This window comes from Malurus melanocephalus, unplaced genomic scaffold (genome assembly GCF_030028575.1).
Source record: "Malurus melanocephalus ecotype Western Australia unplaced genomic scaffold, MMel_1.1 scaffold_389, whole genome shotgun sequence".
Taxonomy (NCBI): Eukaryota; Metazoa; Chordata; class Aves; order Passeriformes; family Maluridae; genus Malurus; species Malurus melanocephalus.
The window spans coordinates 1-27,946 of record NW_026623621.1 but is presented as its reverse complement, the minus strand read 5'-3'; the positions used below and the strand labels follow the sequence as shown (position 1 = coordinate 27,946).

The 27,946-nt window shown below is 39.1% G+C and overlaps 1 protein-coding gene across 1 annotated transcript; it reads right to left on the bottom strand.

The window, feature by feature from the left end:
- Positions 1-419: 419 nt before the first annotated feature.
- LOC130581166 (DNA-directed RNA polymerase I subunit RPA1-like) lies at positions 420-27,563 on the bottom strand (the record flags this gene model as incomplete). The annotated part of the gene is made up of 32 exons (XM_057379122.1): positions 420-785; positions 3,244-3,408; positions 4,621-4,738; positions 5,480-5,680; positions 6,276-6,557; positions 7,275-7,388; positions 7,906-8,020; positions 8,990-9,147; positions 9,658-9,793; positions 10,403-10,570; positions 11,190-11,404; positions 12,489-12,710; positions 13,200-13,365; positions 14,122-14,204; positions 14,397-14,549; positions 15,404-15,502; positions 15,820-15,978; positions 16,091-16,173; positions 17,435-17,618; positions 18,069-18,212; positions 18,656-18,847; positions 19,191-19,445; positions 20,413-20,640; positions 21,573-21,695; positions 21,866-22,039; positions 22,996-23,155; positions 23,605-23,707; positions 24,382-24,468; positions 25,998-26,107; positions 26,205-26,290; positions 27,216-27,323; positions 27,414-27,563. Coding segments are annotated over 32 exons (4,842 nt in total), but the record flags the coding sequence as incomplete, so codon positions are not given.
- Positions 27,564-27,946: the final 383 nt, after the last annotated feature.

Sequence of the window (27,946 nt, the reverse complement as noted above, 5' to 3'; positions counted from 1 at the left end):
TTCTACCCAAAGAAGTTTAGGAGCATTAGAAAATCCCTATAGAAACCATGGAAACTCTGAATTCCAATCTTTGGCTAAAAGAAATTTAATAATTGTGTCACAGGCACATTATTCTTAATAAATGAAGTAGCAGAATAGGAAAATGCATCCTCTAAAGCTTATACAAGTCATGGCAGTGCATCCAAGTGCAGCAAAAGAGGAGGAAATGCCTGGAGCACAGCTGCTTCAATGAAGTGTTGAAGGTCCAGCACAGTGGTGCCCAGCTACACCTGCCAGTGTGGAATGCTATTCCCAGYACTGGAAATTTGTCATGTTAATGACCACACCCTGATGGGATTCTGCCCCACAAAAATTAGCATAAACAGATTCTGCTTTCACTTCTGTCCGCCACAACTGCTGCATAGCTGGAGACTCAGACCAACTCCTGCATTTTATAACTTTCTATGTAAACAAACAACCTCATTTTTTTACACTGATGAACAGTGAGTAAGTGATTCTTTGGCTCAAAAGATAGCTCCTATCCTCATTAAATTGATAAGGCTCATTGGGTATCCAGATTAACAAACCTACTAGCACAGGGAAGATGACTAGAGACACAGAATGTGCCCTTGCTGTGCAGCTGAAGAGCATATGCAGTTCTTACGATGAACATTTCAACAGAATCCTTAAGTTACCACCAAAWCACTATGTCAGGGGCTGCTTGAGGTCAAACAAGCCAGTCCCTCCTTTGACAACTTTTCCAACCACCAGACAGGCCGAAGGGGATCGCAGCTCATCATGGGCACCTGGAACAGAATTCAAAGAAAATCCTATTAGGAGGTTCCCAAAGGTCAGTGCTGAAAAGAAACCATTTCRGTTTATGTGCAAGAAGCCATCTGGTTCAGCACCCCCAGGTTCAGAAAGGTTCTGCCACCTACTGCCCACACTAAATTGGGATTTCTTGGGGTAGTGAGTCCAAGACTCTTCCTGCCCCTCCTACAGCAACTATTATCTCATCCCAATCTTTGGTCCAAGCAAATAATAAGGCCACACATTACTAAACTCTCCCAATTCTGTGTGAAAAGACAAAACAGTCTGATTTCTAAGAGAACACAGATTTGACCTGCCAGTGAACACAYTCTGCTGACTAAATAGATCACGAAAAAATACACGTGAGGCAAAACCAAAAAGATTCCCTTGTCATTGCTGCCTTTTTCCTTTGTTAGTATGAATCCTTTTGATGTGTATTTTAAATCCTTCTGGCTAGATATGAAGAGAACTTTTCACTGGAGAGACATTCCATGAATTCCYTTGATTTTGTGGTTACTCACTGTAGCGAAATAGTGTCACAGAAATTTGGAAGCACTCCAGATRACATGTCTGGCTGGGATTGTTTTGCTTCCACTGTTTTTGTAACTATTCAGGCTGTTTTTCATTCATCCTAACTACRACAAGCTGAATGTTTATCATTAGAGCAGTAGGAAATTTGAAATAAAGTTGTTAAAACTTTTGCTAAGTTTGGTTATCTTTATTCTAYTGAACAAAATGTACTCAACTTTTTATCATGCAGAGGGTGGGGGCAGGAGCATACACAGCACTGTGTCTGGCATGTGCTCACTGCTCTGATCTCAGYCACAGCTGGATAATTAAATAACTGCTCCTAAATGTGTGTCAGCTGAAGGAAAAAAAGCCCCTTTGTTACATCGTTAAAAAGGACAGTAGTACTGGCCTGTTTGCTCATYTGATGTTAACAAAGAGTTATTCTCTGAGCAAACAGCCCAAGGGATCTCACTGCTGATGCAGTTTGCTCCCTGCACAAGGAGCCCCACTCAGCAGCCTGTGCTCCAACAGCCCTGCACRACCTCAAAAACCTTCTTAATTCCTTCTCACTGCTCAGGGCATCAGCCCCAAGGCACCCTTGCAGGGTCTCTTAAACTGTACAGTCAAGTTATCAGTTATATTAAAGCAAATTAGATCCAGGCTGCTGCAATCCCCATGATGACTTTGATTTCCAGCGTGGTGAAATCACCAACTCCCTCTGCTYGTAATCAGTGCAGTTCCTGCCAAGTCACCCTGCCCCTGTCAGCATGCACTGCGTGTCTTTATTCATAACAGTATCCATACATTACATTTCACTTGGCAAAAACCTCCTCTGATTTCATTTCTAAGTCACAGTGTGACACCACATAAATCCAGAGAGTGCAACTGCGCAAGAAACATCCTCTTCTCTGTAATTTTACCCTAGATTTACACTTTTATGATTTTAAGATTAATTAAGTCAATTGTCACCAGTGCTATTAATTAAAACCCAAACTACCTTCCTAGAAAAGGTATAAAATAGCATTAGCAAAAAGAAATTCAGTAATAAAAGTATCTCTGGCATCCATAGAAGGCCATTTAAGACACGAACTCAAGAGAGAATTTTGAGAGCTCTCCCCATTTGTAGAGCAAAGGACACAGCAGAGCAGCATCCAAGGCAAGTGGCATGTGACAGAAACCAAACTATGTCCCTTTGCAAAAAGGAGATGCAATTAGTAATCCAAAGCCTGAGATCACAGAAACTGTCAAATGACACACTTAAAGCACGAGGATTTTTTTTTATAGAAGGCCTTAAATATAGATGGCTAGTGCTGTTCCAAATGTCCTAAGTGATCCACACAGCCAAGTCATCTCTACAACTTCCACAGAGGCAACTAGAGGGCAGAAGGATACTCCTGGGAATCTCAAATGGCACCAGAAACCTACAATTAGAAAAATGAGACTGACCCTTTGTCTCTGTTTGAGGAAAAAAAGTGAAAATTAAGTGCTAAATCAAAGTAACAGCCAAGAGGTCTGTTCTCAAAATAAAATGCTGAATAGCAAAGTTAGAGTAGACATGGAAGTTACAACATAGGTACAAAAACAAAGCAAAGAAGACCATTTTAATAGTAGAAACAGGAAAAAGGCAGATTTAGTAGTCTGTTATAAAGCATTACTGTAACGAATCTTAACAACCTTGAGGTTTGTTGTAAAAATGCCTATGTAATTCTTAAAGAAAGGAGTCACAGACCCCACAAATTACATGTGGGACTTGGCTTTATTTAAGCTGACAGAATTTTACTAAAAACATCTGGAACATTTTCCTAGGCGAGTGCTTAATTAAAATTTTTGCCTCTGGCATTTTTTCTAATGCAATTATGCCCTACTCAAAATAATGGAAAGTTACGTCAAAAACCAAGCATATGTGAAATGCTGCAGCAAGAGATCTCAAAGTAAACCATTTACCCATCATTGTTGCTTCCTTCAAGAATTTGTAGCTGGTTTCAAACGTCATCTGTTGTAGAGGGGAGGAGTTGGACTGAATTCCAAAACGATTCAGTGGTTTGTAAATTCCTTCAAAACACATGTAATCTGCCACAAGTGAAAGGTGTCGAGGGTCTACCACAATTCCTTAGAAAAAAAGAAAGAGTAATCATCAGAGCATTCCAGAGCTATGTGTGTGGGAYTTTTTAAAAGTATCAGGTCTAAATCAAACCCCTTGATCAAACCAGCTTAAAGAACATCATTATTAACATTCTTCTGGCACTGTGTATCTGCTTAACTCCTCCCCTCAAATATCCAGGAGAGGCAGACWTCACTCTAATACAAAACAGTATCTCTCCAAATTGAAATGAAAGGAGGGGGACACAGCAATGTCAAGAATGCTGTAAGGCAGCAGAGTTTCTCTACATAAAATCAGGAAAGTTCTGCACCATCCTTGTTTCCACAGAAGGGGATCACACATCCATCCATCCATCTGGGAGGCACAGAGCTCTCACCCATTCCCTKGTGGCCTGCATTAGCTGGCCCCAGAGTCAGAAAGGGTCTGATGTTCTCTGTGTATGACATCAGGCATTCTCAGAAAATCTCCTTCAGGCTGAAAAAAACTGCATTTTTTCCTAAATAACTCTTGGGAAGTCAGTTTAATTGGCGGACCATTAAGAGCTTTGTCAACATTTACTGAGCAGTTCTTGAACAACATGAAGGTCAGACCATCCTGGGCTGCCAGCTGGCAAATCTGTTTGATATAATTGCTTGCTAAAATTCCCACTGTATTAATCTTCCCTCTTTTCAGTGGTTTAATTCATAGCAAAACTCCACTCACTGAAGAGTAATTCAACATGCCTATGAAGTCATGCAGCCTCCCCWGGCTGGACTATGAATCATCTGAGAGAAGAACATTCAGACAATGCAGTGMAGCTATTTTAAGAAAGATATAAAAACTCAGGAGCCTGGATTCCTATCAYTAAAAAGACAAAAGGAGGCAAGATCGATCCTATTCTCAGGGCCACTGTACAAGTCTAACAGTTGGCTTCCTCAGACATCAATAATTAATTGGTCTGGACCTTCCAGCTTGCACAAAATGTACCAGAATGGAAGAACTGCGTGAAGGGGGAACAAATTCAACCTTACCTAGTATATCTTCTACTGATTAAAAGAAATGTAATAATTAACTAACAAGGTCTTCACAGAAGACACTATAACTAAAATGATGAAAAGCTGCAACTTGAAAATATGTAAATGAATGAATATACCATGCAAAACTGTAACTGCAATGACTGTGGCTGCATTTTCCCATTTAATGGTATTAAAGACTATGTTAAAAATACAAAGAAATCCTACCATATACAGCAAAYACATCTTTTATTTCCTTTATAATCACTCTCAGGGCTGATTCAATTCCGTAATTCTTAGCCATGGCATGGATATCATTGCAATAAAGCCTGTTCAGGTCCAGAATCTGGAAGCAGAAAAAAACAGAGATACAAGTGAGGAGAACAGCACCTCTGTATTTCCAAATTATTTCAGCTAAGCTAAGATAGATTTCCTTCCATTTTTATGATCTTAAGCAGCACCAACAGATATAGAACAACTAGGCAGCAGTTCAGAGTCAAACACAGACAAAAATGATTCAGGGGATTTATGTTAAGCAGCATTAAATACATGAATAGGAGTACTGGAGTTAAAATTCACCACAGGAGATAATTACCTGAAATGACAACAAGCAAACTAGCAAAATACACAAACAAAACATTAAAGTCTTCCAAATAACACAATGCAATGCCCAGTGTATCTCAGACTGCCAGAACTTTTAGCARAAGAGAAGAAGCAGCTTAAAACAATCTTGTATTTGGAGAGTTATGGGCTGGGTAACAGAACTATTAATCTCCAATTGGCTGCAATTCATTTAGATGGAAGAACTCCCTCAAGTAACATTTAGAGAGACATGAGAGAGAAGAGTGGTGTGAAATCATCTGTCATTAGGCACTGGCTGCTGCACAAACACTGATTTGCAAGGTGCCCTTGAGAAAAGGCTCTGCTGAGCTCTGAACACATCTGGGATAAACAGAGGAGGAAGAGAGTTTAAGAGCTGAAAAGGTTACACATCACCCCTGATAAATTGAAATTGCATCCATCATCCACCACCCGCCCTTGAACACAAAAGATCMTTCAAGGCTGGGATTAGAAATAGATTACACACATCAGAATATCTGAACAGCTCTGCCAGGTTTATCCCTTCGGTGTGGAGAACGAATTCCTTCTGTCCCTCCTTGTTGGTACTTTCATTGAGCAGGCACCGTGTGATGCCCTTCACCTCGTGGATCACGGTGCTGCGYGCCAGGGATGCCAGCAGGGAGGAGAGGTCAAAATACACCTTTGTTAGTGGCAATGCCACAGAAACCTGACAGGGAAAAACAAGGTAGTGTGAGGAGGTTTGAACACCAGGCTCAAAAACCAGCACATTTCTATTTAGGCAAAAAGCAGATAACTGGAATTACCCCAGCTATGTGTTTAGGAACATAAATGTCTGACTGGAATGAGAGCTAAACAATGCTGAATGAGATGCTAAGGCAAATTCCCCATTCCAGGATCATTCATCCACATTGCTTTTGAGGTCTCTAAATTTACACTGACTGCTTTTTGGGGTGGTGAGATGGGATCGTGTTTGTTGGAGTTTTTATTTGTTTTTCAAGATGTTTTGTTTTTTTTCAGCAGTCCAGCCATGACTTTTACTCATCAAAGGCTACACAGTAGTAGTACACTTAAAGATTACAACACAATAAACCTGTCAAGAAACTGTTTTTAAAAAGTTACATGAGGTATTCTGAAAATCAGAAATTACTAAAAAATTATTCCAAGAAKTACTTTTGTTATGCCATGTTCTATATTCATATATGATTGCTGAGACAAAACAGCAGCACTGCACTGAAAAGATCCATTTGTCATTGGAGCTACATGCAACCACTGTGCAGCCACCCACAGATGTTCCACCTTACCTCACACCAAAGCTCATTTTCRGTGTCAAACATGTAATCCTGGATGGATGGGTGGCTCTCCACAACAGCGCTCACTCGCACCTCTGCTGACTGAAGTAATTGATCTTTCACTTTTTTAGTCTTAGACACAAAGGAAAGATGTTGGGAGTCTTCACCCTCTGCTGGGTTCTGATCCTCTTCAGCACCAGGAGTCCCTTCTTCTTTTTCAGATTCAGCCTCTTCATCTTCCTGATTCTCATTAGTRTTTTCTTCTCCGTTCTCTTCTTCGCTCTCATAATCAACCTGCCAAGAAATAATGTTGTGTTTATCTGAGCCAGAATCTGTACAGAGACACAGCATACCATGAACAGTTTAATTCAGGAATATGCTTTGCTGTTGACTTGCAAGGATCTCACCCCTMCAGTACAAAGAAAATGCAATTCTGTTGCAAAGAAAGTAAGACATTCAGTTCAGCGTATATTTCTTTATAATTTTATCATTATTCCTCAGCACAGTCCAAGATGCTACAGGTTCTTGAGACTGTAGCAAAATTTAGTTTTCTCTCCCTGAAAAGATCTAATTTCTTCCCATAATCCAATCCTGATGATAGAATYCCCTTGGGATTTTCAATCATCCCACCCTCTTGCTGAAATTACAGCACCCCATCTTTTAAGATGTAATTATAAAATACTGAACACATAAAAACATGCAGGGAGAATATTAAGACCCACTGTAAAGTTTTAAAAACAATTAATGTAATAAAATTAGCAAAAGGTAAAGTTAAGGTGAACTTCAGCACAGACAGCCTGATTGCCAGACACATCCACTCAAATGCCTGAAGAACAAGGCTTTGATAAAAGGCCAAATGAAAACTGTTCAGCCTAAAGCAGAGATTTTTATCTTCTTTCATGTGGGGTTTGTTTCTTTCAGCATTTTGTTTCAATGGAAGTTTTCCTTCCCAACTCAAAACACAGAAGAAACAGGGAATTAAAGAGTGTTGAGCACCTAGGAAGTCATTACCTCTTCTTCCTGGTTCTTCCTCCGTTTGGTTTCTGTAGCATCACCATCCCCTTCATCAGCTTCTGCATCAACAATGTTCTCTTCTTCCTCTACAGCTTCCTGATTATTTTGTGTCTAGAAATTCATCACAGAACAGATAATCAGACAAGTTAATTTCTATAGGCCCAATACTATAAAGAAATGAACTCATCTGTCCTGAAAACTTCAACATTTAACAAAATTAATGTCTACTAGATGGATAAGCTATCAGCCTGTTTATGATACTCCTTGAAGGGAGTGGGAGAAGGAACGTGGAAAAGCATTTCTATTAACAAAGGACCTTCCCCAAAGTTGTGACAACCACTGCTACAACAGGACAGCAAGCACAGTGATATGCTTTTGTCTCACAGAAACTAAAACAAACTGGCATTTTCAGAGCACAGTCTTAAGTAAACCAGGATTAAATACAAAAAAAAACTTGTTGATTTTATGAGAACACAAAGACAATTTAAGTATGAAGAAAATACCGAAGCAGAAATTTAGTATTCATATATTTTGTGTACACTGAAACATACCACACTTTTCCAAATTCTGGTTCTCAAAAAAACAAATAAAGGAAGTGAGGAGTTTTTCAGGTAATGTTTTCCTGTACCTTGTCTTGGTCGTCATCTAAATCCTTCCGAGTTGTCTTCCGAGTGCTGACTTCATTAAAAGATGCCATCTTTGCAGTCTTCCTCTTAATTGCTTCCAGAAAAACTTTAAAGAACCTGACAGAAGAAGCAACCCAGAATGTCAAAGCTCAGCACTACCACACAGTCAGTCTGAAGTTGTCAAAAAAAAATTTCTTTTGGTTAAGAAGCCAGTCAACTCATAACAGGACATTATTCCCTGCTGGATGCAAAAGTATTTCTGGGATAAGGCAAGTAACTTTTTTCAGCCTTTTCCCATTTGTTTAGATCAGAGGTTATAGATTTGTTTAGATCAGAATTATACCAAAAGATTGGTATAATTTCTCTTACTGTTGCAGATGTAGCCACGCATTCAAAGCTTAAAATTATGTATTCATCTGGATATAAAATCTGCACATCAAATCGGCCTTCAGAAGAAATGTTTCATTACTGGACTTCTTTTCTTTTTTAAACCAACACGCACATACAAAATAAAGCAACCCAGCTTGAACTCATGTGGCCTGAAGGATGAAGAAATCAATGAAACCTTTTTACGAAGCTAAAATAGCTTTCAACAGACACTTTGCATTAAATGTTCTACTTTTAACTACACAGATTTGGTCAGAAACAGGGATAGAAACAGGGGTTAAAAAGAAAGTGGGAAAAATAAGCCAGCTTCTTCTGATTAATGTGTATTTTATAAATAGTAAAAAAATGAACTTCAGTTCTGTTCAATGAGAGCACCATGGGGTGCCTAAAGTACTCAAATGTTTTTTCTGGTTATAAGTGCTTCAGAATCCACAGATGAGGAATGAGATGTTGCTTATTTGTTTCTTCTCCAAGTGTATTAAGAGACATGTGAAAGATCTGCCTTGATACAATTCTGCACAATTCACAATGCCACAGATCCATAGTTTTATTCATGGCATAAAAGCAATTGTGTAAATGCTCTCTGCACATCAGCTCTGTTGCTCTGAAAGCTACACCAGCTGTAATCAACAACATTCAGGGCCCATAAAAAGGCAAAAAAAAAGGAGAAAATATTAAAGTATCTGAAAGTAAACTCACCTTGTCTCCATGAAGTGCAAGATCTGCCTGGGCTTCACACATTTCTCCTCTCGGTAATATTCATGGGGCAAGAAATGAAATTTGATTTTGTAGAGGCGATGCTTGTTCAGCTTGTGCTTCACATGCAGGGATTCCTCAATGTCTACTTTCTGCAAGACCTACAAAGAATTCCCATGCAGGAACGTTACTCCYTTGATGAAGAAACTTCATTTACTTGGTGCAGTTCCAGTGCTTTCCCCAGGAAACCAGAATGACAAAAGGCTAACTGGCAAACTTCTCTGGAAGCTTTGCCCCTGGGCAAAAGGAGTGTATCCTACTGCACCTTTTGGTTTAAACTCTTCCTAACAATTAACTTAGACAACACTGGAAGAACAGCCTCACCTCCCACCTGACTCCTTCACTAAAATTACCCTGCTTCTACTGAGCCTTTCTCTATGAGATTAGGAAGGGGTGGGGACAGACAGAAAGGTCTCTATCTGTGCTCTGACTATGCCAATCACAGCCACATTAACTTCGCTCAAAGACAAAACAGAACCCTGCCAATTCTACAGACTGACAAAAATGTACTTGAGAAAAAGCCAGAATGTGGCACAGCAAAATACAGATGAGCTCAAAGAGGAAAGTTTGTTTTGTTGACTCTCAAAGGATGCATTGGAAAGAAGGCTCACCTCAGCTAAGCACACTCTTGTGAGCTGTTTCTTCAGCTGTTTCACCTTTTTAAGAGCTTTCTTGGTATTGAACACAGGAACACTCATCATTGGTGTTTTAATGTTTGAGCTGGCCACCATCAGTATTTCCCGCAACCTTTAAACAAASAGTGATCATTCCAATTAAGCAATAAAAACACTATGCAATCAAGTAATTATGTAGTTCATTTCATTAGACAGCATGCAGCAACTGACAGTTCCATCCAAGCCATGAGCATCAAGAGCTGTGGTTACACTGCACTGCTCCTTTTCTGTTTGGGTTCCCCACCAGGCACAGCTCAGCAGCAGCCCCAGTGCCTCAATTATGGGAAAAGGATAGATATGATAATAAATAATTACAAAAACAGAAGGACTAATGAGGTCTGTTTCCTACAGCTGCTTCCTCATATGTTCCTCCTCACACCTGTTTCTYTGAAGCAAAACAATCCCCTCCCACCCCAACATAAGACCAGGTCAGGACCCAAATTATTCCAAATAAACTCATGATTTCCTATATATCAGGTTAGAGTAAGGGGCCTTCACAGGTATTTTGTATCTGGAAAAGTGTAAAAATTTAAAATAGTTCTGAACAGGCATGATTTACAAGTAAACTGAAGGATCATTCACCTTCAACATTCCCACATACACCTGCTTGTGAGATAAGGCAAAATTATATACCTAAGTGCCTATTAAAATAAAGGACTCATGGAGGACACAGCTTTCTCACCTTGGAATACCCAATGTGACATTCATTTCACCTCTGCCAGCAAAGTGAAAGGTGTTCAGAGTCATCTGTGTCGAAGGYTCCCCAATACTCTGAGCTGCAAGAAGCCCCACAGCTTCTCCTGGGTCACAAAGAGATCGCTGCCACTTTAAATACAACAGATCCTTTAATCTGAAGACAGGAAATAAGAGGTTTAGCTCAATGTACAAAATAATAAACTCATAAAAGAATGAATCATTGCTCTGTTCAATAAARTTGCATCTTAGAACCAGTTTCTCCTGGTAGCTTACAGATAAATGCCCTCCAGAAACTGTAAAATTGTCTATCCCCATCTGATCTGACAAACACAGCCCATTAACACAGAACTGGGGCCTTGGCCAAACTGTATTTYATTTCTGCTGCCAATTCCCAGGATGTCAAAAGTGAGTCCATTTACTCCCACTTGGCACTTCTTAACTGCCTTGCTAACTCCAAGGTGCATCAAGAGCATTCTGTGGTTTTCAAGGTTATTATAAACTATTATTTTATATACATTGCTGTTGTTCCAGAAAGCCTTTGCTAAAGCCCTCAGCAGCAGGGAAAACTCAGGTTTGGAAGGAATAGATACCCAGAGCCTCTCTACTGCACACTTGGYTTTCAGGAGCCATTCTGAAACCCACTGCTTGATTTCCCAAAGGCCACAAGAAAAACAAGACTTGGCAAAGACTCTTCAGTTTTAGCAAACTCATTCCCAAAAAGGTATTTTGGCATTTGGGTCAGTACAAAGCAGAAGAGACTCAGAGGTTTTTACCTGTCAGAAGAAAGTGCTGGGTGTGTGTAACTCTGGCTGCTCTCAGATTGCCATTTATTGATATAACCTTCAACTCCACTCTCAAATGTTTCTGAAACAGATGCAAAATAAGTATCTGGACGCCAAACCCCCAGGCTTGGGTCAGGACATTTATTTGTCTTCTTCAGGTACTTCCTTCGTTTCTTCTCATCGAGCTCATACCACATCTTCAACAACTGAAAATGAGAGGAGGTTTTTAAGCTGATTGGTTTATCCACAGTAATACCACAACCACCTAACACTGCTTCCACGAGCAATCAAACAGCAGTGAAGGAGGAAAAGATAATCTCTGTAAAATGTAAGGGTGTACATAACACAGCAAACAGCTCAGCTACAAATCCAGTGTTCTCTCCTTTATGATATTTAACACTCTTGAAAGCAAATAATTTCAAGATTCTTTACAAGCCTGAAGCACTCCAACTTATGTATCCATAGCAACTACTCCAGAAATCAGCAAAATATGGCCTCAAAGACTGATTTTAACTTGGGAGTGAATGCCCTCAATATACTTAACCCTTGCTTCTAGATGACTCTCAGCTCCCTTGTCCAAAGCTGGCAGGAAAAAGGAGCTTGTTATCAAAAATTGTCAAGAGCAACAGAAATTCAGCATAGCTCAATAAATGAACCTCTGATTAGGAAAAACAACTTTTGCAGACAAGTTCAGAGAGTTCTATCTCAACACCTTCAGCTTGGATTTTCATGCCCACGTTCCACCATGGTAAATATTTTGTGACAGCAAGGCTGTGAAGCAAGATCTGACTGTGTTTTGTGTCCATACATACAATCTTCAGTCTTAGAAGCCATATCATAGAGATCAGTGCCATGACGGACAAGAGGCTTAAGCAAGAGTATTTTTTGGAAAAACTAGGCAAGACTGGCTCAGCCCTCTGATCTTGGTATTCAAACAGGCTCTCATCCAGCTAGCAGACAGCTGTCCATGCAAGGGAGATTTACTCAGTAGACATAAAAAAAAAATCTAATAACCCACCACTAAACAAAAGAATGTCCCCCAAACCATCCAGGAACATGACCTGTTTTCTAAAACCAGACAGATCTCAATATTTAGTCCCTCCYTTAACACTAGGGCCCACGKACTTCAATAAATCTCAGCTTCATCACCCACACAGTTAACATCTCTTTAAAAGGTGATTTGTGTAAGTAGACTGTGAAACACTTTGGGATATATAAAGCAATTATAAAATTACTGGATTCTGCAATGTCTTTTGAAGGGCTTGGTCAGTTCAACTGCTTCTGTGTTACCTGTAAAGTAGCAGGATCTCTTCCACTCTTTATTTCACCTCCTGGAAGCTGAGCTTTCACACTTGCCAGTTTCTTTTGGGAAAACAGCAGAAAGCCTCCTTCTCTTTGCACAGAATTTTGGTGTCTGGCTCGCCACTTTTTGATAGCTTTGAACTGCTGGTTAGCTTGGTGAGATTCCATCCTCGCTAAAGCTTCATCCAGATGATTTGTCTTCTGGATTACCTGTAAGAATGTGATTTGTGTGATTATTATTCTTTCTATGTTCACTGTTCCAGAAAAGGCAAAGCAAACTCAAAACTTTTTCTGCTGTTACTGCTGTAAAATAATTTTCAAACTTGGTTTTCAACCCAATTGAGACAAAACTGCTTTTAACTTTATGTTGTTATCAMCATTCTGTAGTAAGCAGTGGTGATACTGATAAAAAGAAGTTAATCAAACTTGACAGACTGRAAAGTTACATCATCTTCGTTGAATSCAAGTGCAGAGTTAGAGCARACAGTGCTTGGTGCTCTGCTGAAATTGAGACTGCTTAAACCACACTGCAGACCTCAGATTGTTTCCATATTTTGAATACAAAGGCAAATAAAATCGTATGTTAGTCTGAMAGTAACTGAGAGGAACAACTGCTGCCACTGGATCCCTGACAGATGTGCCAGATGTTAACCATGTGTTTCAGTCTCCCTTCCACCCCTCATAAATTAGGTGTCCTACCTCATAGTTTTCTGCAATGAAAGGAAACTGCTCAGGTTGTAAAAACTGAGTTTTAGGGATATCAAGCCCATCTTCTCCATACAGAAACTGCACCACGCTGCCATCACTGTCTCGTACAGTCAGGTCATACTGAACTACCAGCCCTTCCAAATGCTTTATGATACACCTATTCCGGAGGGAACAAGAAATTGAAAAAAGAAAAATGTTGTTAAGAGGCTGCAAAGCAACAAGGATGATATAATTTAAACATAAAACCCACTGTTTTCATTAATATTTTAAATGTACTTAAGGGCTGATCTGGAAGCCAAAATCCTATAGACAGAAAACTCAYGTGAAATGTATGATACTGCAAAGCTTTCACCATGCTGTTCCCARCAGTTTCCTTCGACTGATCTGACTTTAAATGAAACAGTAAATTACTCTCTATTTCTGCTGTCACTCCTTAACATCTCCTTGAAATGGGCATCTGTCCTTTAGAACTTCTTACTACCCTCTGAAACAATTGAGAAGTTCCATCTTCTGGATGAACTGGAGGTGCTACTTGAGTAAAGACAAAAGCCACTCAACATGGCCAAGAAAAACTAGAGTTCCCTGGAACTTGTACCAGGAAAACGATTTCTGCAAAAGGAGAAGCTGCCACTGTTATGTGCCAGAGATCAGTTTGAAATGATAATGTTCCAGTCAACCTAGGTCTCTAGAAAATTTGGTTTAGAACAAACATTCAGACCCTTTTGTAAAAATCAAGTATAGTGAAGTTAATCTAAGCAATACAGGCACTTTCAATCTACAGTACTCTCTCAAAAAAAAAAACAGAAACAAAGGAAAAAAAACAAAAAAAAAAAAAACAAAAAACCAGAAACAAAGGAAGATCAACCAATCAAAGGACTTTTTAAAGGCTCCAGTTCTAAACCAGACCTCTTACCTTTGCAGGTACCCAGAACGGCTGGTTTTGACAGCTGTATCCACAAGACCTTCCCTGCCAGCCATGCAGTGAAAGAAGAACTCCTAAACACAAGCACAATACCATCAGAACTCTGCCAATAAGTGCATCAATACTGGCAATTTATGTTTTTCCTCAAAAGCTACATATGAAACCATGGTGAACAAAGWCCATTTATCTATAACTGCARATACTCTCTATTAAAATACCAAGAMTTAAATAAACTTCAGTATCAACACAAGCAGTATTRAACTTACAGATGGTCTGATCCCAGTGAGAAATCTGCCAGTCACAAATCCTCCTGAGCTAGGGGAAAAATCATAAGGCTGGAAACACGGCAGTGATTTGCCAGAAGCCATCAGTGGGGGTCTTCGACCTTCCAACTCAATCTGGCCCAGCAAACAAGAAATCTAAATGTGGAAGGAAGAAAGGAAATATCATTTTTCCATCCAACTTTTTGTCCGCATAAGCTTCATAAATTTTCTTGAAAAATACAGTAAAAAAAGGGTCAAATGTTCACAAAATGTAGCTCAATGTAGACTTGTTAATGAAATGCTACTGAGGGGCAGAAAAGGCATGGAGATCTCACCTGGTCTTTTTAAGTCATTCTAGCCCCTGACTCATCCTCAACATTACCATTCCCATTCTGTGTCCTTATTTTAACACAGAGATGTGAAACTAAAAATCCTTTAAAAATATTTTTTATGTCCCTACATTAMCCTCACTGCTCTCAGCAGTGTACTAAAAACAGAAAAAACCCTCAACCCAAAATGCWCTCTCTTTTGAGCTTTGGTCATTCTCTTCATGGCATTTTTATAGAGTTCCTCTTGCTTGGTGTCTGTGTTGCAAAAAGTAAAATGAGAATGCATCCTTACCACTTCTACCAAAACCAAAATTTTAATTGTTCCTATTCAGAAGTTGAAGGAAAGGATCAGTCTCCAACAGAGACCAGGAAAAGTTATTTATCCTACAGTAGGTTTGTTTGTATAAACTGCAGCATTCCTTCTAAAAAGCAGGCCTGCTATTTCAATAAATCCTCATGTACTGAGGAGGGATTCAAAAATAGGTTATAATAAACACTGACTCTCTTCCATCACCCACTGAGGTCTTTATTACATTCTTCTAAATTTTTTCCATGCCAAAGTCCAGAATGAAGATCTTGCTCTGGTATAAGATATCCCCACAAGAGCTTCCCAACAGTTTATATTCTGGGACACATCACATCAACACATGAAGCTGCTAAGTAAATCCTGGCTGTCATTACCTGCATTGTGTTTACAGTGGATCCTTTGGCTCCTGACTGTACCATCAACTGCAAATTGTTCTCTGGAAAGCTCCTGTGAAGACCAAGGGGCATGCAAACCTACAGAGTTGTGGGACAGTGAAGGGAACAAAACCAAACATTATAATTAAAATAATARACCAAAGAAATCCCTGCGGAAGACTTTAGCACAGTGAGACAATGAGCAACCACAAACATTGCTATTTATAATTTTAAAAGCATCTTGAACACTAAGCCATCTTCTCACTCAGGGAGAACAAGGCTGAGGAGGAGACAGCACATGGAGCCTCATGCTGGGGACAGATGGAAAACTTCAGCCTCCAGAAGCATCAGGCCCTGYTCATCCACATTAATAAACTTAATAAGAAAGTCTCCAAACAAGATCAGTAGGTGCCAACCTTGTTAACTTCRTTGTTGTAATTGTTTACTTCCTCCTTGAATTTCATATCAACCATGTTAAAATCCCTCTGGTCTTTGCAGAGATGGGCATCCTGCCACTTCCCTTGGACCTCCTCACATGATGCTGTTTCTGGCAAATTAAGAGCAGCTCTAACAGCCTGGAAATAAAATATAGGGGGTTTTAGGTGTTAAGTAGGCATGATTGAACAGGGCAGTATTTCTAAAATTTTGCATTATGGAAGGAAAAACRAATCTGCAAARCAGACTTACTTCAATACCACTCTGCCTTGACCTTTCAATGATTTTTTTTCTTTTGTGGTCTGCTTCGGGTTTAACCAAAATATCTTCAATCCCTATTAAAGAGGAGAGACAGAACACAATGGTCTAAACTGAACAAGAATCAAGGAAGGAACCACATTTGGTGTCAGGGGTTTTGAGAGTGAAGAGTTGGAAAACAAGGTCATAATTAAAGTTACAATAATGGTTAGACTCAGGGCCTGCAGTTTGACAAGATGAAAAGAATCCGAGTAGCTTTTGGATGGAGAAGTTGTAGGCCATAAAAACATATATCAACTAAGCAGTAAAGGTGCAAAATCAATTCCCTGATTTAAGAAGTCTTAACTTCAACAGACTCTAAAAAATCTTAATTGATGCACTTGCACAAACTAATGCTTTGTGGATCAGTCACATCAAACTGCTTTTTTTCTTCCATCCACATCAAAAGTCCTCTTAGATGAACTTTGCACATCTGGCATTTCCCAGCTTTTTTAAGAAAGATAAGTAAAAAAATACAGATCCTTGTGATGACCAGGAGAACATCAGAACAGATTAAAGACTGGAACCCTAACTCCTGTGAGCTATTTGTAAGGAGTTCTGCCAAAGTCACTAAAATGGCTGTGCCGAAACACCAAACCCCAGACTCCTGCTCCAGTCCCATTTCTCGTTTTCTGATGTTTTAGCTACCTAGCAATCCCAGGGTTATTATCTTTTCCTAACTAGTCTTTGCATCCTGACTCTCTACATATTATATTCTGTGTCTTGCAGTCAACCAATCCCCTTCCTCACTCCARAAGAAATCCCTCCCTTTTCCCTGGCTCACAGCAGTCTGTCAGWCCCCCATTCCTGCCAACAGTTGACAGTGTCTCCATAACAYTTGSACGAGTTTGAAAAGCTGTGATSAAAGTMAAACATTTAAGAGAAGTTTTACAAYAGAACAAGATGTTCAAGASTYGATTTACAATTCCYTAAARTTYTTCCACCCTGCTTTGTYAGYTGTTCTRCTTTCTATGCAACAGTTATTTTTCAGGGAAGCAAAATACAAAGTTCTGATCTAAACAAAATTTCAACACAAGACATTTTGACCGTGCACACTTTGCCTAGGCAGGACAGAAGAGAGAACTTGTTTGGCACACTCAAGACTGTGTTTTCTATTTACTTTTAGAAGGCCAGCTATGCACCAACAAAAAAACAAGATGGGAAAAAAGGCTGGCAGGCAGCTATCCCACTCAAGGGCAGTCTTGCAAAATTTTACCGACACAATTAGCATCTATTATGCCCAACAATGTCTGTTTTACAGCTCAGGAGGTGCTGCACTACAGCACTGCAGTTACTCACCCATGGTAAAGCCCCTGTAGAGCTGCAGGTAAGCAGTGAAGAGGCGCCCCAGGCACGTCAGCACTTTGCCACTGGTCTCACCCCCATAGATCTCATAGCAGCAGTGCACCAGGCCATAGGCAGAGCTGCCAAAGTGAGCTTTGTCCAAGACTCCACACAGTAATTCCCCATCTCTGATAATGACCTGAGAAATAAAACACAGCTTTGAAAAAGGAAAGCAGGAATCTTGATCTTACTATGACCTCTACAGGTTTTTGTGTGTAATCTATGTGAAAATAGGTTTAATTTTAAAAAGTCATGCATTGGTGAACAGTTACATGTGGTCAATTATCTATACTTCCAGAATTTGTAATAGAAATAAAACTTCTAACACCATCTACGTCTTTCCACCTATAAAGTCCAGCAATGAAGACACATGGTCTAACAAAAACAGATGGAATCTGCATAAGTCTGGACTTGAAGAGAATTTTTTCTGACTCCCAAGCCTATCCTTTAATCACCTGCTTCTGGCAGTAACTCTTGCAAAATATCTGCTTTTAACTTTGTCATCTGCCTGCTTCCCTTCACATTCCTCTACTGTACACACTATTTTAATACAACACAGCCCAGCCCAACTCCCAGAGTTGTTTCATACCTGAGATTCACACATTGAATCAAGATTTAGACATCCTTTTGCAGGCCCCTTTACCCAGGCTCTCCCACCAATCTTTGCTTTCCCAGTCAAATTTAGTCGAGCGTGGCTTTCTGGAATGATGTTTATTAACAACGTAGAAACAACCTATAAAGAAGCAGCAGAGTGGCAGGAATTATTTATTTTGTATATTCCCTTCTCAACATAAAAAATCTGGCATGGATGAGAAAAGCAACACCCTGCATGTATTTTTCCCACTGACACCAAAGTTTCAAAAACTTGGAAATCTGAGAAGACAGGAATATCCTCCTGCTACTCTAGCCTTTGAAGTAGCAACGAGCTGAGACACATAATTATTCAGAAATATAAAACAGCAAGGGTTTTTCCAAAATTTCGACATACTCAAAATTAAAAAGAAACAGACAGAAAGCTGTCTGTTGGGTTTTACAGCTCAAAACCACACACCTAGACCTGCATGGTGATGCTGAGATCTGGCCTTTCAAATACCCTTAGCAGCACAGGTTTTAGCATTAATATTCTGCTTACTTTGTAACCACCAGAATTCTTTAATCCAGTAAATTATAAACTACCTGCTTTCCCGTCCATAATCGCTGTGGCTTCATAATGGCAGGAGGAAAGATTTTAATTCTTCCTATTTTGTCTGTCAGTCCTCGGTACACCAGCTCCATGTATTGCTCTCTGGTGAAAAAGCAGCCCCGTATTGTCATGCTGACTCCAGAAACCATGTGATCCTGGATCAAGCCAGGAAGTGGCTTCCCATCCTAAAGAGGTAACAAGAAAAAAAGGGTAAGGGGGTTAATAAGTCATGTGCCTCCAGCTTCCAAAATTATTCCCACTGGATAAAAGCAATTAAGTAATTTGTAAAGAACTCATAATTACAGCACAACTCTCTACTGAATCTCTTCTGGACACTGACATTCAAAGGAACAAGATTATTTGGCTGTGCCAGGCCTTGTTTAGAGGAAAAGAACCACAAGTGGAGAAAGAACACAGAAATGAACCTCAAAAATCAATAAATGGATTTTTAAAAAATTATCTAATTTATCATTAGACAAAATAAACAAAGTGACTGCATGTAGGAATAAATTTATCTGTTTTACTTGCCTTTGGCACCAGGTACTGCTCATCAGTGCAGGCTAAGGTGTAGGCTTCAGCTCTGCCCAGCTCGCTCTGTGGAAAATGGGCATTCATTTCATCCCCATCAAAGTCAGCATTGTAAGCCTTGCAGTTGGCATAGTGAAGCCTCAGCACTTTCTCCCCAGGCAGGATTCTGGCCCGGTGAGCTTGGATGGAGGGTCTGTGAAGCGTGGGCTGGCGGTTCAGTAACAGCACATCTCCATTCTTGATGTGCCGACACACCTGCAAGGGAAATTCGGTTACTGCCTACAAGGCATTGCCATACCTCACAAAGGACTAATTTATCTTTAAATATACACACATCCAAAATACCTTTCTTCTGGTATTCATGTTCTGTGCAAAACTCAGAGAGAATCAAGACTGCTTGCTCCTGAACGCCCGCTGCTCTCCAGCAAACAACATATTCCCCATTAACTTCCCCAAACCACAGTGATCAGATCAATAAGCTCTTTGTACAAAGCCCACTGGGCTGAATTAATACCTGCCACAACACACCCCAGACTAAGATAGTAAAATGACCCAGCAGCTGAAGTAGAGCCCAAGAGTCTCTTAATTTCAGCTTTGAGTACAACACAATATACCCTTATCTAGAACAGTCTCTCAAAACAGTCTCACTGTAATTTTTCTGTTAGCAACATGCAAATATCCACCTAAGTTATTACAAACAGAAGTATGATAAGTTGACTGTACAATCTAAATACTGTCATGTTTAACTCTGTGAGAGGTTCTGAGACAACTGACATCACAGAAATATTCAAGACTTAAATTTTAAATCTCTGCTAAGCCTTTATGAGAGACAGGGTAATACAGAACAACGTGAAAAGACTATTAAACACCAAAACTTTTGCCCGAGCAGCTAAATAGTAAGTTTTCAACTCTTGCAAGGGATGGAGATACAATTAAGAAGTTTCAAAGGTTGATTAAGCTGTAGCATAGTGAAGAAACAACTGACACAGAATCAATAAGGTTGGAAAATACCTCTAAGATCACCGAGTCTAACTGCTAAGCCACCATTTGCCAAGGTCACCACTAAGAATACCCTTCATCTTGACACAAAGAATGCCACACACTGCGTATTAAAAGCAACTAAAATCCAGGATGGAAAATGCTGTTTAGAATTTGAAAAAGCATCATGTTTTTTTTTCCTACCCCCCAACCAGAGATGGAGGAGGGCTCTGCTAATACTCACAATCTTCAGCCCTGTCTCGGGTGCCCCTGAGGTGGGGGTGAGGAGCTGCTTGGCGATGGCCTCGCGCTGGGTCAGGCTGGTGGCGCTCAGCACCGTGCGCGACCCGTCCTCCTTAATGACCATGGAGGCACCAGGGTGGACCTTGGGGCCATTGATGACAGCCTGCCTCAGCTCTTTGACATTCCAGGGAGTGACTGGCTGAGGGTAAGTCAGTTTGGTAGCAAATACCTAGACAGGGGGGAAAAGAGGAGAGAAGTAACATGTTCAGTTTTGGCTTAAAACTCTAAATGCCACCGATAAAACAGCATCAATTTTAAATCTCTACCAAGCCTTTATGAGAGACAGGGTAATACAGAACAACGTGAAAAGACTATTAAACACCAAAACTTTTGCCCAAGCAGCTAAATAGTAAGTTTTCAACTCTTGCAAGGGATGGAGATACAGTTAAGAAGTTTCATATAATGCAAATATAATGCAAACAAATTACTTTAAGCTCTTGAATCCATCTCCTCCTCAGTCTACTCTAATGACAAATAAATATATCTTTGTTTTAAAATCCTTTACCATACGAATAACGGCCTTTTTACAATTTTCTATTGCATATAGAAGTCAATTCACAATTAAAAAAAGCAAGCACAGATTTAAATTCTGGAAACAAGCCAACAAATACAGAGAAAAAGTACATTATCACCAGGCTTGCTATTTCCTGCAAAGATGGTGTAATGAAAAGCTCAAATTCAGGCTTGGTGGCATCTCTATGTGGTTAAAAATCCTTGAAAATTGATGAAACTAGTGACATTATCACAGCCTTTCCCTAAAGGCTGCCATAGATGTTACACTGCACAAAGACCATAAGAGAAACAGGATTTACTTTTAAAGTTTGCACCARTTCATAATCCCATMAAGTAAGTACAGCTYTTCCTTTTTTTTTTWWAWTTCTCTTTCTCRRATGTGGTGYTSTTRCTTCGTAACAGTAAGAAYTCCCCATTCTCCAATGCTCCTTATTAACACTGGGTGGGAAAAAGTTCAGATGAGTCAAAAAACCTCTACATTTTTAACTGCTTGCTATGTAGTTGTTCTGTGCTTGCTGCCAAAGTGTCAGCAGTGTAGTTCAGTCCCCAGCTGCACCAGAAGGACACAGCCCTTTTATTTATCCTCACCATAGGGATGCCAATCTCGTTGGTCCCAATGTACATATCGGGGCAAATGACGGACCGAGCAGCAAAATCCACGCGCTTCCCCATCATGTGCTTGCGGAACAGTCCTTCCTTCTTCTCCAACAGCTTTCAAAACAGAACAGAACAATTAAAACCTCAAAGTATGGAAAACCAGACTGATTCTTACAATGATGAGTGTCATGAAAGTGCCCATGTATTAACCACAAATAGCTCACTTTTTTATTACTCCATCAGCTTCTCTTTTTTAATTGTCTAAGACTCCATTTGCTACCCACCTGACGAATACCAGGGTATTTTTCTGTTATCAGCTTGTCCATGTCACTGTCAAACACAATGTTGACATGGCTCTGGAGACGTATCCAAGCGTTGTACAGCTTATCTGCAATGCTCTGTCCTGGAATGGTGGTCAACACAGAACGGTCCAGAGGTTCACTATCCCCTCCTGTGTCCTACAGAAAGAGAAATTAGAAACATGGACTTGACAAAAAGTATCTTCTATTTACGAGGCTGAAATTATATTATTAATTATAGTATTAAATACAGCAAATGAAACACTCATCGTTATTTTGCATGTAGTGGTAGTCAGACCACGTGAGGAATCGCTGAAACTAGAAAATCCTATTCTTAAGATAAAAATAATGCAGATCCAAGAGGTTTTCTCACCTACATTACTTTGTTCTCAGTCTAAAAGCTGCTAAACCAGTCACATCCGAAACTCATTAACCTCCTGTCATACATTTTAAGAACAGATCTCCATCTAGTGGCTGCATTCTGAATAACTAAAAATGTTTCCTAAACGTTTTACACTTAAGATGGAAATCAAGTTCAGCAAAAACTGAGTTCAGTATCAAAGACTGACAATGATACAACTGATGAATCAACATGGAATGAAGCTGACATACATTTTATTTACCAGTATAAAACCACGTGAACTATCTGAAGAAGACAAGCATTGTTACTAATTAGTGTTATTTGTGAAGTTTTGGGTTCTATTTAGACATCAATGGTCAAAAAATAACCACAATCACAACTGGCTCTATGAGACTTTGAAACTAAAGTGGTCTTTGTCCCCCCATCATTTTTCACGTGATGAGATACTACAAAGTTTTATTGTGAACTGTTCATATGTACATATTTCATTCTCCAGAAACAGGAGCCCATTACATCTCACATACAGGTATCTAATACCTAAAACCATGACAAAAACAGTATGAGCAAAATGTTTTTTCCCTTTGCACCAGACAGAAAAGAGCAGAGGGGGAAAAAAAACAGCTATAGAGAACATCTCCTGAGATGCTTCAACAGCACAGGCAAAAATTGCTACTGGCACAGCTCAAACAGGAGCCTACCTGAATTCAACCCACATATCCAAAAAGCAAAGAATAAGATAACCAGCAACTCTTACTGTTTGAATTTCTTCTCCAATTTTTATTGGCTGACACTGTTCTTTGGCCATGAAAACCAAGAGCTTCCGTATCAGTTGGGCATCTTTCATCACAGCCTGCAAGTTCACAGTCTGCCCATTTGTGAACAGGCGATCTCCAATACGATTTACGGGACGATACCTACAGCAAATCAAAATTATTTTAAAAGATTAAAGCCACTGAAAAGAAGCATGATAAACCTCAAATAGTCTAAGTCTTCAGGGCATGAAAAATAATCCAAACAAACTAACAGTGGGCATTTAAAAATCCGTATTATATTCTACTGGGACAGTCATAAAAGAGGAATGACCCTTAACAAGAAATTCTATCAGTACTGTGCAGCTCTAGTATTACATAACAACTTAAAATACTAATATATATATTTTCCATAATGACCATTTCATTTTCATATCAAACTCACTTGAAGATACAGCAGAACTTATCATCAATTCATGCGATTTTCATTATTTAAACACTCTACTCACACTTAAGCAGACCAGTTTCTGTACTATGGGAGTTTGGAGCTCCATCTCCTGCAAAGATGACTAAACCCTTTGATTTCTACCAAATTTTGGGGAGATTAATTTTACCTCGATGGTGGAACCACAAGTAGATCTAAAAAAAACAAGTCTGGACTGAATCCTGAATTCTCATGGGGATCCATCCCAGGGAAGAGATAACGCAAAAAGAAACCTAAAGAGATACAATAGAAATATAAAGTCACTCTCACTGCTCTCATTTGGGAATCCAAATCCCCAGATGCATTTGGTCAACCAAGTCAAAAGAATCTGCTAAGTTAAACACTATTGAGCTTGTTTAAATTAAAAGCATTTTAGACATAATTTAGTAAGAACTGCCACTCTCTTTCTGGTCACATACATGGTATTTTAGAAACAACTCTGGACAAAAATATAAATTGTACAAAAAGGAAAAAGTAAAACAAGAGGAAGAAAATTTCCAGCTACTAACTGTGATTCACAAAACTGCTTTGGTTTCTCCTGGCAACTGCAGACATTCTGCAGAGTACAGGGAAGTCAAAAAAAGAGGCTGATAAATCCATTCTCAGACTTTATCTAGAGTAACTGTGGGGTGCAGCACCACAGGAAAATCACACTCTCTGCAAACAACAGTTGTGATTTGTGGGGAGCCACAATTTGAGAAGAACTCAAATTGATTAAAGTATTAACTGAATGCAGCTCTCTCCACTCTCTGGCTCCCAGTCCTCCTGTCACAAAACCCACCTTGCAGCCAGGAGCCCCTAAGGCAAAAGGCAAAAATTTAACATGGAGTTCAAATTGGAATATTTGCTGACTTTGTCCACTAAAAGGAACAGAAAAAGAAGTAATGTTGCTCATCACAACCATTACCTTCATTCTTCCACAGAGCCAGGATGTATTCCTTAGCAGTCATCGGTGTCAGGTATCCTCTCTTCCCTAATTGGCTTTCATCAATACCTGAAAAGTAAATAATAAAATAAAAATATTTATTTAAAAAAATCTCAAGAGATTACTCTGAAAGAGTTTTTTTTTTGCTTACAGTAGTAAGTGCTTCCAGCTCAGAGAAGGAATGGAAATACACACAAAGCATACTGGCTGACATCTACATCAAAACTATCATTTAAGTATTTGCTATGGGAATATAAAATTAACTAGAAAGAAACCATCTCTGTGACTAGTGAATATGAATATAGGTAACACAAATAAGACTCTACTGTAACATCTAAAATTTATGCTTTATTTGACTTATAGTGGGCTGGAACCTTTCTTCAAATGACCTCAGCCCCTGACCAAAACACAAACCAAGAGTCAGCCTGCAGCTGGGGAACATTTCAGTGCACTCAGGTGCTACCAGAGAGATATCAAGGTTCCCATGAAATACTCAGCTGGAGGAGACAACAGCATCAGCCAGCAATCCATCCATATTATAAGTTAGAGTCTGGGCCACCTCTACTTTAGAGTGGAAACACATGAAAACACATGTTTTTGCTACTGAAAAGCAAAAGGATCACTTCTTTGAAAAACAAAGTCAGATCTCAAGTTTAGATCTCAATTTCCACTTCTCTTGCAGGCCAGCCCCTTGAGTCCTAGAGTACACAACTCAATGAAAAATACTTCTCTCATGACCTCAGATAGCTTCCTATTCTTTTGGCTAAGGCCCAGAAATGCAGATTTTTGAGCATGAAACTTCAATTCTCCAATCACCTAGAAGAACTTTCCACCCCTTAAACAGAAATGCATCAATGCCAGGGTTAAAGGTACTCTCTTCTGACATTTAACCATGCACAGGCCATGCTGAATGTATGTAACTGTGTGACCCATCCCATTTCAGAACACAGAATACTTCCCATTTTGATGCTTCAGCCAAAACTCCAGAGATTTAATCTAGTATTTACATCACAGAGTAGAAAACAAAAAAAACTCTCTACAGAAACTTCTCCTAAGGGTTAAAAAAATATACAAATTTGCTTCAGTTCTGTCTCTTTATGCAAAGGATCAAGGATACAAGATTTAAAATAAGGTTTAAATTGATTGAAACAATAGGTTAATTAAGTCCGGAAAGTGTCACCTACTTTCTTTTCCTCTTTAAGGAGTAATTCTTTCATAAGAATAGGATTATCTGATTTTCTTCCTGAACTTGGTCATCTTTCTCCTAATTAATCTTATATCTAGTTGCTCTGTTTAAAAAATCCAGCAGAAAACCTGCCAAAAATGAAGTACCCCTAAGCCACCCTGAAGTTGATATAGATTATGTTTTTGTACTTCTTTTCCTGACACACAGACATTTGAAGCTGCACAAGCACAGCAGGCTCTCAAATAGAATTTTAATGGAATTGGATTCTCTCTGACTCCTCAGCTTAGTGGTTTAGTTAAAACAAGGATTTTTTATAAATGAGTCCCAAGTGCACAGTCACTGCCAGGAATCTGTGCCCCTTAAATGCAGGAAAAAAGTACTCATCTATTTGAGTAAAAGACAAATATTTTACCTCCTAATTCATCCAGAATGCCTTTCTCTCCTGACTTATTGTACACTGTAGAAGGATAAGTTACTGTCAGTTTGCTGTTGTGCTCCTTTCGTACCAGTGATCTCCTGGATCTTAAATGAAAAAAAGAAGAAAGGCAGATAAAAGTTAATAGAAATTCACTATTTCATTCCAAACCAGCTATTTACTTCCTCATGTGGTTAAACTTACTTGCAATTTGGGCATTTCTTTGAAGCCATGTGTGCTTTCCAGAACTGTGTTATCAGTTTATTTCTACACTCACACACATTTTTGACCTGATGAAGAAAAAAACCAGAAAGACTTAAGAAAATAAGAAAAATAAATTCAAACATCTTATATGAAGAATTCACTAATCATTATACAGTTAACAGTAACTATCAACACGAATATTATTAATGTCAATGCACACATCCTTATACTGATTAATTCTTGCCTTGATCTGTAGAGTTCTTTCATCATCTTCCCATATTGGCTGCAGAAATACAGCCCCTCTGTACTCTCCAGCCTCCTTTTTCAATTTATTTCATAAAGTCTTTATTTTTCAAGGCAATACTGGAATTTAAAGCTCTTCTCTAATGAAAACTTAAGAAGGTATAAGAACAACAAAAATCACTTCTTTTGACTGCTCATGAATGTATGATTTACGAAGTGCTTAAGCTCAGTTTTTAAACAAGTGATCAAGGAACTAAAAGTGGCTTATAAACAAATCTGCTCAATGATCTTTGATTTTTAAATATCTTCACTCATATTTACCTTTACTAATCACGTACATTAAATTGCGTTTAAATGGAAATTAGAATTCAGTTAGGAAAGTCTTTTTAAAAACTTCACTGAAATCAATTCAGCAAGTTTGCAGAATGCAAAATGTGTTCTGTACAGCCAGAGCATCACACAGAGAAGAATCAACATCTGCAGGTACTGACAGCAGTATCAAACTTTCATATGATATTTACATTATCAAAACATTTCACTACACAGACACTATTTTCCAGAAACTCAACAATGATACTAATGGGAAATAAAATACTGTTTAAGTTTAGTTTTAGACATTTCACTCAAAAAACCTTCTAAACATAACAAAGTTCATAACTCCAGGACAAAATCCAGCACCTACACAGTCCAAGTCAGGCTCTGTTCAGCACATTGCTATTTTAGGAGGATAAAGCCCAAGATATCTGGAGGGACACTGACTGTACTCACATTTGAACATCGATCTCTCAGCTGAGAGCTTTGTAACATTTCCTGAACATGGCGATCTAACTCTTCTTCAATTTCTGAACCTGTTGCATCTGCACATTGTTCTAAAAACTAAAAGGAACAGAAGAAAATAAATTAGCACAGTTTTATAGTTATGAGACTATGAACTCCAAAAGGGATGGAGCAATACACACTACTTGCCTTGTTCAGAATGATTTCAAGGTCATGGACAGCATGAAGCAACCCCTTCTCCAGCACCTTCAGCTGACTTAGCAGCAGGTGAACCACAGCTCGAGGACATGTCAGCATGTGACAATTCAAACAAGAACCACGGATGAGAAGGTATAATTTCTGCAGAGAAAAGGGAGAAAAAATATTATCCTGGCAGGTTTACTATTTTACACAGGAAGCAAGTAAATACAATAGTTTGATCTTCAAGAAAGTGCTACTACAATTGAGAAATTAGACTAATGGTTAATTTTTACCATAAAGAATCTTGACCAAAAAAATAATCGTAACAGATACGTGAAACACCAGTGGTATTACAGCAGCTCTGGGGCTAAGGCTGTTCTTACACAACTCCTAACAGSTCAYCYRTGCAGGACAATGTCATACCCAAGCCTCCACACCAGCAAAATGAAACATTCTTGTCTCAGTCCTTCAAGATCCTTCATACAATCACATTTTCCTCAAGGTCTGGGAAATTATCAGTGGGTTTTGTTATTTAACACAGC